General features: G+C 34.1%; 1 protein-coding gene across 1 annotated transcript; it reads right to left on the minus strand.

Annotated features, from left to right (window-relative positions):
- Window positions 1-11,561: 11,561 nt before the first annotated feature.
- LOC131613872 (protein ALP1-like) lies at window positions 11,562-12,444 on the minus strand. The gene is made up of 2 exons (XM_058885511.1): window positions 12,027-12,444; window positions 11,562-11,950 (listed from the first exon to the last, which is right to left on the minus strand). The coding sequence occupies exons 1-2, from the start codon at window positions 12,442-12,444 to the stop codon at window positions 11,562-11,564; spliced, it is 807 nt and encodes a 268-aa protein (XP_058741494.1).
- Window positions 12,445-16,410: the final 3,966 nt, after the last annotated feature.

The following is a 16,410-nucleotide window of genomic DNA, read 5'->3' on the forward strand; positions in this document are numbered from 1 at the left end:
ACCATCGATTTCTGTTGTTCAGCATCTACAAACAAGTTCAAATTCAGCTTCAATACCTACAGGTCAAGCACACATTCATCATCCAGAAAAATAAATAAAACAGCCCTGCACAAAGAGATCAATTTGGTTCAGTATAGCCATACATCGTCAAGTTCGATCCAAAGAAAATCACCATCTCAGAACCACAATCCAAACAAGCAAGTTGCAGTCTAAAACCAGTCATTCCCACCGTGAAACCTGCATACAAATAAAACGAATCAGCAACAATTGTTCTTATCTAGCCTTCAGCAAAAAAATCTGCTAATAAGGTTCAATGGTCACGCATACTGCATACAGAAAAGAATCTCAAGCCAACACACATTCATACCAATTCAAGACCTAAAAATTACATGAGCAAAATTACATTCAGAATTATCCAACCACAACATAGCAGTCCAACTCAGCATATAACTGCCTCCTAACTAACATGTAACTGCCAATAACAGAACTCATAACCACCTCAAACCAACTTTAATTTTCACCCTTCAATTTATAACTGACAGCTCTCAATCCTCCCCTCTGACTCAATCTCCACCCTCTAATCTCCTAACTGAATTTCAATCCAAGGGCTCAGATTCATCCCCTTGTAACTACCTCCTAACCTCCATAACAGACACATACCTCCTTCCATTCCTCACTCCAAACCAAACTCACCCGAGCCTAATCCTTATATAAACACTTTCCCTCCCCAATTCAAAAACTTCACGCCATTTTCACCTCTCCACTCCTCCATACCACAACCTTCATCACTTTCAATCATCATCAATCTTCACCAACCTTCATCTGCCTCACACTCACCACACGCTCATTCTCCATTGTTGAGCAGAGCTTCAACCTCTGAAGCCATGCTACAACAGAGCTGAACCTCAACCACCATCATCTCAACACTCTCAGTTCACATTCTCATCTCACCACAACAACAACACAAGGCGACAGAAATTCAAAGAAAAAGAAGAATTCGAGAAGAAGCGAAGAAGAGAATCGTAGAAAGGACTTCGAAGATCAAAGAGGCGGTGAAGGCGTTACCTGGATTTCTAGCAATTGTCTATGATATTTTCTCATCCATTTGAGCGTCTTCAAGAATCGTCATCACTGGTACGTTTTTCGATCGCTCGCTCTTGCGCATTACCTGCTTGATTCTTGACACCGTTATATAGAGTAAGTCTCCACAGTCGTTTCCCCTAAGGTTTCATGACTTGATGACATTCCTGTGCGGTTCAATTAGAATTCTAGAACTTAGGGTTTCATAATGAGGTTCTTCGATTCGGTCAAATGGAGAGTTTTTCGTGTAATCCTTTGATAGAATTAGACTCGGGATGTGATTTTTGTTAGACGCTGGCCTAAGGATCTAGAGGGGGTGAATAGATCTCACAGAGTTTATCGGAATTATTTCGAACTAAAGCGAAAGTGGTTCTGAATCGACTTGCGTCTATTCCGGACCGTTATTGCAAGGGTCGTATATGTGACAAAACCACAAGATAATTGAGATTAACGATGAAATGATATGTTATCGAATCAATATGTTTCACAACAGAAAATCGATTAACTTCTAATTTGATAAACTTTGGTTTGCAATGCAGTGATAATGGAAGAAGCAAAAAGGCAAACACTTGGTGATAATATTCAAATTGATGGTGATTCAAGATGTGGTGAATTGTGATGTTTATGCAGAATCTTAATTCACAATTTTAACACTTGAATCGTTGATCAACTTGCAATTATAACCAAATATGAACAGAACGTAAATGAAAAGATAAAGGCGACAAGAACACGATATTTGTTCAGGCAGTTCGTCGATCGTCCTTGCTACGACTACATCTGCCCCCAATTCCAAATTGAAATTGGGAAATCTTCCATTAATGTTGAAAGCAGTTTATACAAAGAAGAAAACAAAGCGATAAACAATAAACCAAATTTGTCGATCCTTTGAATCTTCTTCCCCCTTAATCTTGAGCCAGATCAAGGTCTTCCAAGAGCTTCACTTTGATCCCTTTCTGCAGTGTCTTGAATTGCTTGAACACTTGTTCTTCAATCTTCACACTCAGCTGGATCCTTGATGAAGCCTCTTGATAAAAACCCCAAAATTCACCAATCTTGGAGGACAAAATCCTCGGATTTTATTCACCAAAAACCCCACAAATCTTCACCCACTAGGAATCTTCAATTCCGTTCCATGGACGTTATCGAACTCGATCACTAACCCTCAAAGCAAGAATGATTATGTGTAATTGTGTTGGAGATGATGAAGAACGAAGATGAGAAGCCTTTTTGCATCTTTCAGTTGTTGGTGTTTTTGAATAATTAACATGGAATGATATATATAGTTGCTGGTATGTTGGAGCAGAATGAACATATGATTTGGGAAGTTTTCAGCAGATAGGTCGACCTACCTTAGTGCTTAGGTCGACCTAACAGAAGTAAAATGAGCCAAATTGAATTTGTTGCCATTTGGGTCGACCCATTGGTAGGTTAGGTCGACCTAGAATCAGTTAATTCAGCTTTTTGGAGATTTCTTCAGATTAGGTCGACCTGTGGATGTGAGTGGGTCGACCTAACAGTGATATGAAAAAAAACTCTTCAGTTTAGGTCGACCTGGGAGTGTGGGTAGGTCGACCTAACAGTGACCTCGTCAGTTTTGCTGAGTTTGCTCTGGTTTTGAGTCGACCTAGGGCTTTGCTTGGTCGACCTAACAGATGCAATACCATTTTCTGAGTGATTTGAGCTTCATAATCTTCCATTGTCTTGAGTCATTCATTTATGCTTTTGTATTTGGTTGCTTGTGATGTTTGCCATGAATCAAAAACTCATTTGTGAGTGTATGCTTGTTCTTACAATTCTAGGGTAGGCTCGTGTAGGGAGGTTGCTGATTCAGGGTCATTTCGCGGCGGCTATGATGGCGGAGGCCGCCGGAAATCGATCGGAGAGGAAACGAGAGAGGGAAGGAATTGAGGTTGAGAGATAAGAAGTCTGATAGTCATAAACGCCAAAACGCACCGTTTCACCTGTTTTCTCTTCTTTAATCATTTTATTATTTATTTTTTATGATGAGTGAATCAAAATAAAATCAATAATAAAAAAATCTGAACAAATCCTTGGCCCATACATGAACTGCTGAAGCACACCCCCCATAGGCCCACACACCATATATTTTGCAACACAAAAAAACCTCTGGGCCTCCTCTGTTTGGGCCAGGCGCCTATTTTCTGAACTGCACCACTGAATTCGATTTTCACCCCCTAATTCCATTGAAACATGTAGATTTTTGGTATATTTTACAATACATTTCTATTTTTTTTAGATAATAAAAACACAATAAATTCATCATTTTCTAATTAGATTTTAGGTGTTTTGTTTAGAAATTAATTGTTAGACTTTTAGGATTTGTTAACAATAAAAACTCATAAAAATAGTAGTATTTTTAGGTTAATTTTGTATTAGTACTTGAATTGCTTCTTCTATTCTTTTGTATCATTTCCATGTTTTTTTTGGTATAATTGTTGTGTGATTTTGTTGCTAGCTTTTGGCCACATTTTAGGCCTAAGTTGTTAATATCACTTGTATGCTCCTTTTAGAATTCCATTCCCATGTTAACTTTAGGCTAGTTTTCCCATTTTATAAACAATAACAATTAGGCTAGTTCTTAGGGTAGTCTCCCTCTTTCATTTCTTTTTCTTTTACAACACTAAAACACCTAATAAATATCAAAATAAAATCCCTTTAAAAAATACAAAGAAAACACTTAAAAAACATTAATAAAGGTCGAAAAACAATAAATAGGGAATGAAAGCTCTCGTCTCCCTTGCTTTAGGGAATCACTTGAGTGGAAGTTCCCAAATCATAAAAAACACCAACCAAGGAGTAACTCGAGTTTCCCTTGCTTAAGGGATTCCCTCGAAACGCTCAAACTCTCTCTTCTCTCTTTCTTAAGGGCAATGTTATTTCCGCTCGAATGCATCGTAGGCCGTCCCCTTAAGCAAGAGCGCGAACGTTAACTCCGCCCAACTAAACACAAAAACAAACAAAAACATGTGAGCCGAACTACGACGCTCTGATTCCTAAAAAGGATACGTAGGCATCAAGTCGTGGGGCTTGAACGAGCACAATTGTAAATAACCTTTCTTTTCCCCGTATTTCTTTTGCATTCATTCGCATGTAGACATAGACATAGTACACACTCTTTAGATAGAAACAAACATAGGTGGATACCATCGAGTACGATGGGCGCGAGGGGTGCTAGTACCTTCCCCTTGCGTAACCAACTCCCGTTCCTAGATTCTCTGGTCGCAAGACCCTGTTCTTATCCTTTCCTAGGTTTTCTGATATTCCTTTCCTTGTGGGATAAATATATTGGTGGCGACTCTGTTCATTTTTCGCGAGCGTGCGACAAGTAATTTATACCATTTGTAAATTGATTTTATAATCAATTGAATTCTCAGAAAACTTGTCTCAATTCAATTATGTTATTCTATCAATTAATTCATATAATCTATCAATTAATTCATATTAATTAATTCATATAATTCTATAAAGGCAAATTATAACTCAATTCAATTATGTTATTCTATCAATTAATTCATATAATTCTATAAAGGCAAATTATAACTCAATTCAATTATGTTATTCTATCAATTAATTCATATAATTCTATCAATTAATTCATATTAATTAATTCATATAATTCTATAAAGGCAAATTATAACAACCAAACGTAAAGTTTCTTCATATCAATAAATTCACATAATTCTATCAATTAATTCATATCAAAATTTACATAATTCTATCAATTAATTCATATTAATTAATTCATATAACTATGTCAATTACTTTATATAAGCAAATTATAACAACCTAACCAAACGTAAATTTTCTTTTACAACATAGCTCTAAAAAAACAAGAAAAAGACCTTATACTTGCATTAGATTTTTACAACATAACTTCACATATCTATTAAAGAAATTTTTAAAGTTACAAATATACATAAGATGGAAAGGCCCACACTTGGTTGATGCACTAAAAATTCTGCATGTTTATTGAAATAACAGTATGCGCAAAAGATGCCGTTGCAAACACATTAATCACATCAATGGTATTAAACTAATGAAATAACACAGAAAGTATAATAAGTGAAAATCGATAAGCTTATAATGAACAATAGGAATCCAACTGATGTGTCTGCCAATTCCATTTTAAAGATAGATACAACCAAACAATAACACAGACTTAACACAATGAAATAACATAGACTGCTAAAATTATAGTTTTCAAAATCCATCAAAACTAAATGTAATAAAGTTAAATAAAGACAAATACAACCAAACAATAAAACTTACTTAAGATAATTCCTACATGATAACTCTAAATAATGATATTCAGATCAATTGTTACTTAAAACAATTTGCACAAATTCTTTTTTCAATTCAGGAGTATCCATAGCGAAAAAACAATCACAGAGGTTGTTGTCTTTAGTAATAAGCATAGCAGCCCTCACAACATCTCCAGTGGTCAATCCTTCTATTTCTTTCAATATGGAGACAATTTGATTCCTTCTTTCAGCTGTGTATTTCTCATGCAAAAAACAAGAAGATAATTGTTGCATATTCTCAACACTACTAGCATAAAACTCACCCAACTTGTTTAATGAAGTTAACAAGCTATCAGAAGCAGCATCGTCATTATACTTCACCTTTTTTCCTCCATGCTTTCCAGTCTTATAATTAGAAGTTTCACGTTGTGATTGGATTGTTGGATTTATCTGAGTAGCATTGTTAGAAGGGGGTGTTTCTGGTACTTGTGTCTCAAAATTCTCTTCATTCTCATTCAAATTAATTTCTGACTCGTCCCTGTGTGTCGATGAAAAATATTCCTTCTCCATTTGAGCATACATATCAGTTGTATATTTTGCAATAGTACCAGATGCTTTATCTTTTCCAAATGCAATATCCAAGGCATTAAAGTGTGGAAATGGTTTTCCATACAAACCAATTGCAGTTGGGTGAGACTGCGTTGAAGTAAAAAGTGTTTAGAAATATAAATTTAATACAAACTATATATATTATAAATTGATAAAAGTCAAAATAGTATGGCATGTATTACCTTACACCATTGACTATAAATCTCCTTCTCTACTACAATCATCTTTCGAGTATCATCCCGCCCGAAGCCACTAGCACTTGGACCCAACATGCCTCTAATTGCAGAATATTTTGTTTTAAGACGTTTCACTCTTGATTCAATATGCGGATTAGCTTTTATTGTGCAATTTGGAAACTTGTCGTGAATATATTTCTCCAATACTTTAGTATACCCGGGTTTGAATGAGCCCGCATCAGCCTTCCAACCATCTGTCGCGGGGAAAAATCGTTATCTTTTTTCGGGATGAGACACCTGATGCCTTCTTTGGGCTCGAGTGCTCAAAAAAATGATTTTTCTTTTGTACCGACCAAACTTTTTATTGTTTCCAAAGTAGGAAAAGGAAAAAAGCTGCAATAACCTAAAAAGTGGGGGAGAGATCTTGGGTAAGAGGGTTGGTTATACGAAGGGAAGGTATTAGCACCCAACGTATCTATAGTTCTCTATAGGCTTTTTTTTGTGTTTGTTTCATTCTATGTTATGGTGGAGGTTCTTGTGAAATAGGTGGGACCTAAGGTGTTTGTTTGATTATGCTCGCAAAGATCATCGCGATCCTCTGCATACATATCCCCTAGAGGGAATCAGAGCATCTGTAGCTCGGGGTCTACGGGTGCTAAGGTTTAAGTGGTTTGAGAGAGAAGTTTTGCTCGCCAAGGATACGACCTTGTGCCTACGTATTCTCAAAGGGATGTTGAGAAAGTCAGAGCAATCGTAGTTCCCACTTATGCTAGTGGAAGCGAAGGAAAAAAGACAAATGTCATCTAAATGTTCGATGTATCTAATCTATATCATCACATACATCTGTTTGATTTTTGTTTGAAAATCTTTTCATTATAAGCCCTGGGCCATGCCACTTATGGCGCTTAGAATGATAAAGATGTTTTTTGTTTGTTTAACCAGCCTTGTGGCAAAAACTTTCAATGAAGTCAGCCTTGTGACAAAAAGTTTTGATTAATCAGCCAGCCTTGTGGCAAAAGTTTCAATGAAGTCAGCCTTGTGACAAAAACTTTGATTAATCATCCAGTACGGTGGTAAAACAGTTTGATTGATTAGCCAGCCTTGTGGCAAAAAGAGTTTGATTGATTAGCCAGACTTGTGGCAAAAAAGTTTGATTGATTAATTGTTTGTGATGATATAGAAGAGATACTCCTATCATAGAGATGAAAAATGTCTAATCTCCTAGGGTATTTGTTTTGGATATTGGGGATGCTTATAAGAAGCCCGTGGGTCCTTGTACGAAGCCCAAGAGGAGGCTATCCGAGGGTCCTTGCATTGTAAGCCCAAGAGGAGGCTATGGGAGGGACAATCCAGGGTCCTTGCATTGTAAGCCCAAGAGGAGGCTATGGGAGGGTCACTCGTTTGTACAAAGCCCAAGGGGAGGCATGGTATAGTTGGTTTGAGCTCTTAGAGCGATTTCACCGGGAAACCATACTCTATGTCCTAACCTAAACTAGTGGAGATTCTTTGCACGAAGCCCAATAGGAGGCTATGGGGAACCTAGTGTTGTACTAAGTTGAACAAGCACACATATCACACATATGAACAAACATGAACAAGTATGAACAAACATGAACAGGTATGAACAAGCACATATATATGACAAAGTGTGTGTATATAATGGAGTTTATGAAGGAAATATACCTGTAAGCATGATCCATTTGTATACACGGGGCTCGGGACTCATACTCGGGGAGAGGTCCTTTTGAGTTTATTCAAAGCTATGTAAACAGGTATTTACAAAGGGCTTGGGACTTATACCTACATGGAGGCCCATGTTTTATTTACAAAACATGGTTGATTGTTTATTTACAGACGCGTCGTTTGTTGTTTTGAAAGCAGTTTGAAAAGTATTGTTTTGAAAGAGTTTTCTGTTCAAAGAAAAAATTGTATAAAAGGAAAAAAGGAGTGGGTCTTATACTCTCTAATATTCGAGAGGCCCCACATCATTTTGAAAATCAATTGATCAATTAAAAAGATTTAATCAATAGTTTCAAAAAGAAATGGTTTATCGTCTTTGAAAAGAATCGCGATCGCTTGTTTTAAATCGGTTTGAATTTTGAAAGGAGTCAAATTAATCAAGACAAACAAAAAGAATATCTTCAATTAACACTTAGATGATCAGGGTTTACTCAAAAAATATTTACAAGTGATTAAGTTTGAAAATCAAATGAAAAATAATATTTAAAAGTATTAAAAATACTTATAAATAAGTCATTTTAAACCTATTTAAAAATGTATCAAATAAATATTTTTTTGATGATTTTTTTGATATTCTTAAAATATATGTGTTAAACAAGAAGTGTGTAAAAAATGAATGAAAAATGAATTAATTTGATGTGTTAAATAATTAAATGAAGTTGTGTAAAAAATTGAAGGAAAATAGTGATAAAAAAAATGTTTTGGCCCCCATGAGTGTTGAACTCGCGCCCTCTCTCTCACAACTCAAAAACTTAACCAACCAGACCACGCGTGTGGTCTGTTAATCTCTTGCAATGAATTAAATATATTTTGAATCAAGTTCCTAAGTTCAGTTTCAAAATTTGGCGCCAAGAACACAACCCCCAAATTGAATTTGAAAATTCTGAAAACTGGATTGTTTTGATCAAGTGAATAGCCTAACTTGCTCGATTTTTCATAAGGAACACAATGGTATCATTTAATTGAATTTATTTTAACTCTAAGGCTATCAATTTTCTGATGAACACGAAGAACCCTAATTCTGAGTTTCAATCTGAAATCGTGTGTGTGCATGATAAGTTGCAATTGATTGAGGGTTAATGATCCATACATATGCAGAAACATGATGGTAAACCAGTTTTTCATTTATGATGCATGTATGATAGAGTTTGAAGTTCAAGAGAGCTTACCTTCTAAAACGGCCACCTGAGAATTGAATTTTGCAATAGGGGTGTTACAGAAGTTGCTTGATGATCTGGATAGCTTCAATGGACCTTATGGAAGGTGTCTGGATGCTTGGAATGAATTGAAAACCCCTGGAGCAGTTGGTGGTACCCGATCTGCAGTAGGAGCAAGTGAGAATCGAGCTTGATGATTCTGATGTTTCAGGTTGATGATGAGTGTTTGGATAGTTCATATGAAGTATATGGATGGTGTTTGAAGTGTTAGTTTGGACAGAAATGACCTGGAATTGATTTTGGCATGATAAGGCTTAGGTTATGCATATTTGAGAAGTGAGATGATGATTTTGAGATTTGAGGTGTTTTTGGGTGTATGAGTGATTCAAACACATCCCATATGATGTTTATGAGATGTTAGAATCATTACTTTGGCCAGAACTTCAAGGATTTAGAGGTTGAGATTTCTACCTCTTTGAAACTTAAGAAACTTGCAATTCAAGAAAGAAAGAGAAAACCTATAATTTGTGAGGTTTTGGTGTGATTTGAAATGAAGTAAGGACCTCTATTTATAGGCCAAAGAGTCTGGACTCAGAGCTTTGCAACTTGCTTCAAAGTTTGATGATTTGGCTTAAGGGATAGAAAGGAATCTTTCACATTTAATGCATATGGTTAAAAGTAACTAAACCATGGTTATTTCTCTAAGCTTCTTATCTCTTTCCATTCTGATCTCAAACCAGAAATATCTTTCAATTATTGCCTCTATGTGTCATCAATTGGATCATTTGGTAGAATAGTGCATAACTTTGGTAAAAATGGCTTGTAATTTCATGCATAATGGTTACTAATGGCAAAATTCAAAACCATAGCTACACTCCATGTTTTTTCATGCTCTTGGACATTTTGGAAAGCTCATATTGTGTACTTCAAAACCCTAGTTGGAAGTTTCTTCAAGACCTTTAAGGAAATGGGTGAAAAAGATCCATGAACTTTGAGAAAAATGAAGTTTCAAGTGAAATTTTCCAAAGATGCCATCTTTGAAGCTCCATATCTCTTAAATGGTTGATCTTATGGAAAAAATTTATATGTGACAAAGTTGTTCATTGGATCAAAATCTACAACTTTCATGTTGGAAGTTTTTTTCAGTTTGTAGGTGAAATTTTGAGAAATTCCCTTCCAAAGTTTGGAAAAAACCATTGAAAAACACTTAGAATTTTTCTAAGTATGGAAAGTCAAACTTTTGACTTTTTGATTCTTGATTGATTTTCTTGATTTTTCTTGATCAAATGACTTTATATATCATATATTGATAATTCAAAACTTCAAAAGTCATGGTTGACCAAAATTCCCAAAAGTCAAAGGTGTTCTTGTACAGTTGACTTTTTCAGACGAATCGCGTTTTTGGAGATTTCAAATGAAACAGGCTATCCTCACCAAATGAATGGTATGAATGGATCACATTGAAGCATTAGAGGTTATTGAGCCATGGTTTGAGTTGTGGCACCATGTCCTGATTAAAAAGTCAGTTATTCAGTGAATTAGGTAAAAAAAACCCTAATTGTCGACCTGATGAAATTGATGACTGTGGATCTTGAATTGAGATGCAATTCCCATTGTATATTGTCATAGGGATTATTTGAAGATAATTGAAACCTTTGATTGACTTCCTGGGTGTTTTTAGGGTTTCCCAAATGTGATCCCTGATTTTGGTCCCTGATAGTTCAAAACCCTAATCTGATGATTTGCAATTTCACTGTTAATCATTCCTTGTGTAGGAGATGTATTGAGCCAATAGATTAGGCTAAAATGATGTACTTGGGGTCTTGAGGTCATGTCCCAAGTCATTAGGTCAAATCCTGAGCAAAAGTCAGGAGTATGTTAACTTTAGTCAGAACCCTAACTTGGTTGATTCAGAGCCTTTGAGCTTGTTGGAATGAATCTCTGAGGACCAAATGTTGATTGTTGATGAAGATGGTTCATTTGAAATGAAGGGAGAACAAAACCCTAATTGATTTTTACTTGTACTGATGAGTGATTTCTTGATTAAACCCTGCTGAGTCATAAGTAGCAAACACAAACTATGCAATTTGTTAGAGATGCAAATGATGCATATGCACATGATATGAGGTGGTATCTTAGGTCAAAAATTGGGGTATGACACCATCATCCACCAATTTCAACAATCCTTGCACTAATAATGCATCTTCTTCAGGAGTCCATTGTCGTTTCGTGCTTTTTACATTTTGATTTTCAAAGGACCCGTCCATCTATTCAACAACTCAACAAGTGTGCATGTCAAAATTGATGTAAACATATAAATAAATTCAATCATATCACAAATACATGATTTACATAAAAAAAACTCATAAAGAGAAATAAATTTGATTCATGAAAATTTAAAATAAAAGTCAGCAGTACATTCAAAATAAAGATTACACCTAAATAGAAATTTCAAATAACAAACGTTAAAGTTTTCATTGATTTCCACATCTCCACCTATTAAATATATCCAATGAAAAATTATCTCTCCATTGACTTCATTGAGTACTTGGCTCCACTGTTGTTATCATGTCACCAACAATGATTTCATTAGAGAACTCATCATATGTGGAATTTCGTTCTAAAGGATCCAAAACCATTTCTTTACGAATATGATTATGTAGAAGACAACAAGCAGTTATTATTCTTCCTTGTGTCTTTAAAGGATAGAATGATTTCTCTCTCAATATAGCCCAACGTCCTTTCAAGAGTCCAAAACATCTTTCTATTACATTTCTAGCAGAAGAGTGTTTCATGTTGAAAAATTCTTTAGCGGTAGATGGTTGTAAACCATTCCTCCATTCACTAAGGTGATACCATTGTCCTCTATAAGGAGTAAGAAATCCTTCTCCATTCATATAACCAGCATCACACAAATAATAAAAACCTATCATAAATAAAAATAGATTTAATATACATAAATTATGCGTATGTGTTTTTTATACTAATTTATACTATTATACCTTGAGGAACCTTTAAACCATTTGGTCGAGAAATAGCATCTCTAAGGACTCTTGAGTCAGCAGCTGATCCTTCCCAACCAGGTAAAACACATATGAATTGTAAGTCAGGTGAACATACACCTAACACATTTGTAGCTATTTCACCCTTCCTTGTTTTGTATCTACTTTTGTCTGCTTCAGGCAAATTCACCTTGATGTAAGTTCCATCAAGAGCACCTAAACAATTCTTAAAATATTTCCATCTTTCATCTGTGTTGCTCTCCAAAATTGGTTGAGGTTGTTTTAACAATTCTTTGTGACACCTCAAAACTGCCAATAGTACATTTATAAAATGCCTACTTATTGTTTCACCGGACCTCACAAATTTTCTTCTAATCATTCTATTCTTAACGTGATGTGCCAAAATGTGTAAAAACATAGCCACCAACTCCTCAACACACATATGTCGAGTAGGAAGTAGTCCACCGGTAGCTTTCAATATGTCACATAATTTATGAAAAGAAGCCCTATCCATCCTTGTATTCTCAATACATGCTACATCACTCATGTAAATAATTCTACAAAAATGAACTTCTCTAATTAAACTTCTTTCGTAACAATCCCATGACCTTTTTCGCTTTTTTGAGCGTTTACTTAAAGCAAGGTAACATAACACAATTGTCATCAACATAAAGTAATTCAACATCTCCATATAAATGATAAACATTAATATGATTCTTTTTTTTCTTTTACGCACTTCCATCAATTGTTTCATGATACAAAAAATGAGAAAATATCTGAAAACAGAATTGAATTAATTAACGTACTAATAACAATTATGACAGACATAAAAATATTTGGTGCATATTGTTTGTTTCTATTAAGAATAATTTTCTTGAATTTTTGGATATACTAATAAAAGTTGTTTCCTAATTTATATAGGAAGTCAAAAATAATTTTTTTAGTAAAACTCAAGTGTCTGTTATAAATACATGTTTTTGACAGAATTTAAGAATTTGTTCTAATTGCTTAAAAGCTAAACAAAGGGAACACATAAAAGATTCTAATCCATATCAATTAAAAGTCTTATACTATATCATAATACATTGTATTTTATATAACAGAGTCATCATGATTGATTATTTTTTACAGATAAATAGTCAAAACCAAAAATAACATAACAGATATTATACCATAAATCAAACAGTATAGTACTAAGATGTAGCTATCATTTCAACTATAGCTGAGAAAAATGGGAATCACTTATATATTGTAGATCAAACTTCAAAGGTTGTTTATTCATAAAGTATTTCAACCACAAAAACTACATAAACACACTAAAAGGCATCTAAGCACCAAAAATCTAATTGATTGTGAAATCTGTAATGAAAATTAAAGATTAAAAAGGATTAAGATAATACCTTGAATAAGATCGTGAAATTCAAAGCTCCAAGGAAGAAAGAAAGACAATCAGATATTGAGCAAAAAAAAGCATAATTTATTGAACATGGAGAACGATTTAGAGGGAAGAGTTGGCGGTAAATCAAAGGGTAGAAATGTATTTGCATAGAAGATAATGGGTTTATGGTTCCTAAGAACAAAACTTTTCCACCTCTATCTCATAGGATTAAGAATGAGGAGAACGTCAAAAGAACATGTGTCTCTCTCTTTCCTGGGTATTATTTATTCCTAGGTTTATTTTTTTATTTCTATGTACCAAATAGAGGAATAATTAATTCCAGCATTAAATACCCAGGATTCTTTTTTGTATCACCTAAACAAACGCCCCCTTACTCATTAGGTTTTTGTTGCTTCACTTGGGCTGGGTTAGGAGGCCCAACACCCTTTTCCACACATACCCCCTACGAATCCGTATACTCCCTTTGACTTTTTTGATTGTCTTGATTGGGCTTGTTGCATTTTTAAAGCCCACGAAATTACTCCTTGCTTTCACTCTGCCCAGCCCAGCGAATTTTATTCACACCCACTGCCAGCTTTGTTTTTCAATTTGACCTTGGGCCTTTCTCCTATTAGCCCAATATTTTCTTTTGTTTGAGACTCCACTTGTTTTTATTTCTTTAGCCCATTTGTTTGTGTTTTTTTATTTTAGTTTTAATATTTTGTTTATGTTTTTAATTATATTTTTGTTTCATATTTAAAATACCAAAAACATGTTTTCGATTTTATTTTCTTTTTCTTATTAAAAACCACAAATATATTTTAATTAGTTTTTATTCTCTTATTTGATTTTATTTCACACTTTAATCTTTTAAACAATTAGTTAAATATTGATTTAATTAGTTGATCTCTATTAAGTAAAATCGATTAAATTATTAATTGATTTTTCTTAATTTTGGTTAATTAATTTAATTAATTTTTAATTAATTGATTAAATGATTAACTTGTGTATTTCCTTTTTAGCTACTTGTTTTTGTTTATATTCACCTTTGTATGTTTTCTTTTCTTTTTAAGCACATGTTAATTCTGTTCCACGACAATTATGTAAGTCTCCAAAGGTCGAGCAGCAGTGGAATGCGACGTTTAACATCTGTAAGTATAAGAGTGCGCCTAAGAGGGGGGGTGAATTAGGTTTTTTAAAAATAATCGGTTTTATGAGAATGTTTTACTAACTTTTTTTTGTTAAGTGTTTGAAGGCTTTTGATGGTTTGTATCTTTATCTTGGTAATGGTGATGAAAGCGGTAAATGCGGAAAGATAAAGAACACAACGATATATACTGGTTCCCCTCACAAGTCGAGAGTACTCCAGTCCCCTTTCAAACACGAAAGAGATTTCACTATAGTTAGAATTATTGTACAAGCTTATGCCTACTATCTAACCTATAGGGTGATCAAAGGTTCTTAACACCTTTAAGATCAAAACAACACTAATGTGAATGAAGAACAATCCTCTTCAAACACAACACTTACTTCCAACAATCCTGGATAGTAAGGAAGAAATAATTTTTTGAATGATACAAGAATTTATGAAGATGAATAATATATCAATCTTGGATTGATCTTCCCTTTCAAGCATATAATTCCTTTTAATGATAAACAAGTGTTCAAAGGATGTATGATATGAAACTTTGGTATTTGAGTGAAAGTTGTATGAACAAAGTTTCAAATAAAAATGAAGTATGGACACTTGATGATTTTTGTGAAAGATATGGACACTTGAATTTTTTGAATTATTTGAATGAAAGAGGTGAAGAATAAAATATAAAAATCTGAAATATATAGCCTCTAAGACACCTTTACAAATGGTTATTTTGTATGGAAGGATGCAAGGATAAAAGATGAAGAGGTACCTTTTGAAGAAAGAAAAGAATTCTGAATTTTCAAAAAAATTCACGTGGGAACCGGTTCCCTTAAAACAGAACCCGGGTTCCCTATATCCAACGTTATAAAAATTTGAAAAAATGAACTGGGGAACCGGTTCCCAGAATGTGGAACTCGGTTCCTGGACATGGTGATGCGCAAATATGCTGGGCAGTGGGATCTGGGAACCGGTTCCTCCAATCTGGAACTCGGTTCCCACATGTAAAAAATGCCAAAAACTTATTTTTAATGATTTGAATGCTTTTCTAATGACTTGCAAATATTATGGAACATGTATGAATGTTTGAGAACACTTGTTTATGCATTAAGAGAGTTGTATATTATATACCTTAATATCTTTGATCAATGAAGTTTAAACTCTTTTGAAATACTTGAATCTTTATGCTTTCATATGAATTGATCCATTCCTTTTGCAATTGAAATCTTGTCTTCATCAAAACCAAATTGTAGAAAGATTGTCTTCACATTCTCCCCCTTTTTGATGATGACAAAATACTTGAAATTGGTAGAATGGTGATGTTTCTTTAACATTTGGATCTTCTCCCCCTAAAACAAAGCTCCCCCTTAATATGATAATTGATGCTTTGCTTGAGTCCATTCTTTTATTGAAGATTTGCATATGATAATTGATGCTTTGTTTGAGTCCATTGTTTATTGAAGATTTGCTTGCTACAAATTGTTAGAGAAACATACAAACATACATGTATACATATATAGTATATATATAATTCTTCTCCCCCTTTGTCATTAGCAAAAAGGAATGGGAAAGAAGATGAAAGATAGAAAAAATATCATGTATGAGAATAGAAATAAAAGTTAACACATAGAAATAATGATTAAAAGAACACACCATAAGTCTTACAATATAGAAATTTAAACTTAATAAAACATAACATCGAAATTAAACCATAGTACAAACTAGAAATGCATAAACGAAATACGACATTAAACGGAAAATACATATAAATTGAAAGGAAACAAATTAGACACACAATGCTCATTCATCATCCATTCCATCAACTCCTTCATCATCTTGACCTTGGCCACCATTATCCTCTTGATTGG

The sequence above is a fragment of the Vicia villosa genome, linkage group LG6, assembly GCF_029867415.1.
Source record: "Vicia villosa cultivar HV-30 ecotype Madison, WI linkage group LG6, Vvil1.0, whole genome shotgun sequence".
Classification (NCBI taxonomy): Eukaryota; Viridiplantae; Streptophyta; class Magnoliopsida; order Fabales; family Fabaceae; genus Vicia; species Vicia villosa.

Bases quoted from the DNA above. Each gene is read 5' to 3' on its own strand.
- LOC131613872 (XM_058885511.1), bottom strand. From the start codon at position 12,444: ATGTTTTTACACATTTTGGCACATCACGTTAAGAATAGAATGATTAGA. The intron at 11,951-12,026 runs GTATAATAGTAT...TATTTATGATAG, and splicing joins TGGTTTAAAGGTTCCTCAAG to GTTTTTATTATTTGTGTGAT.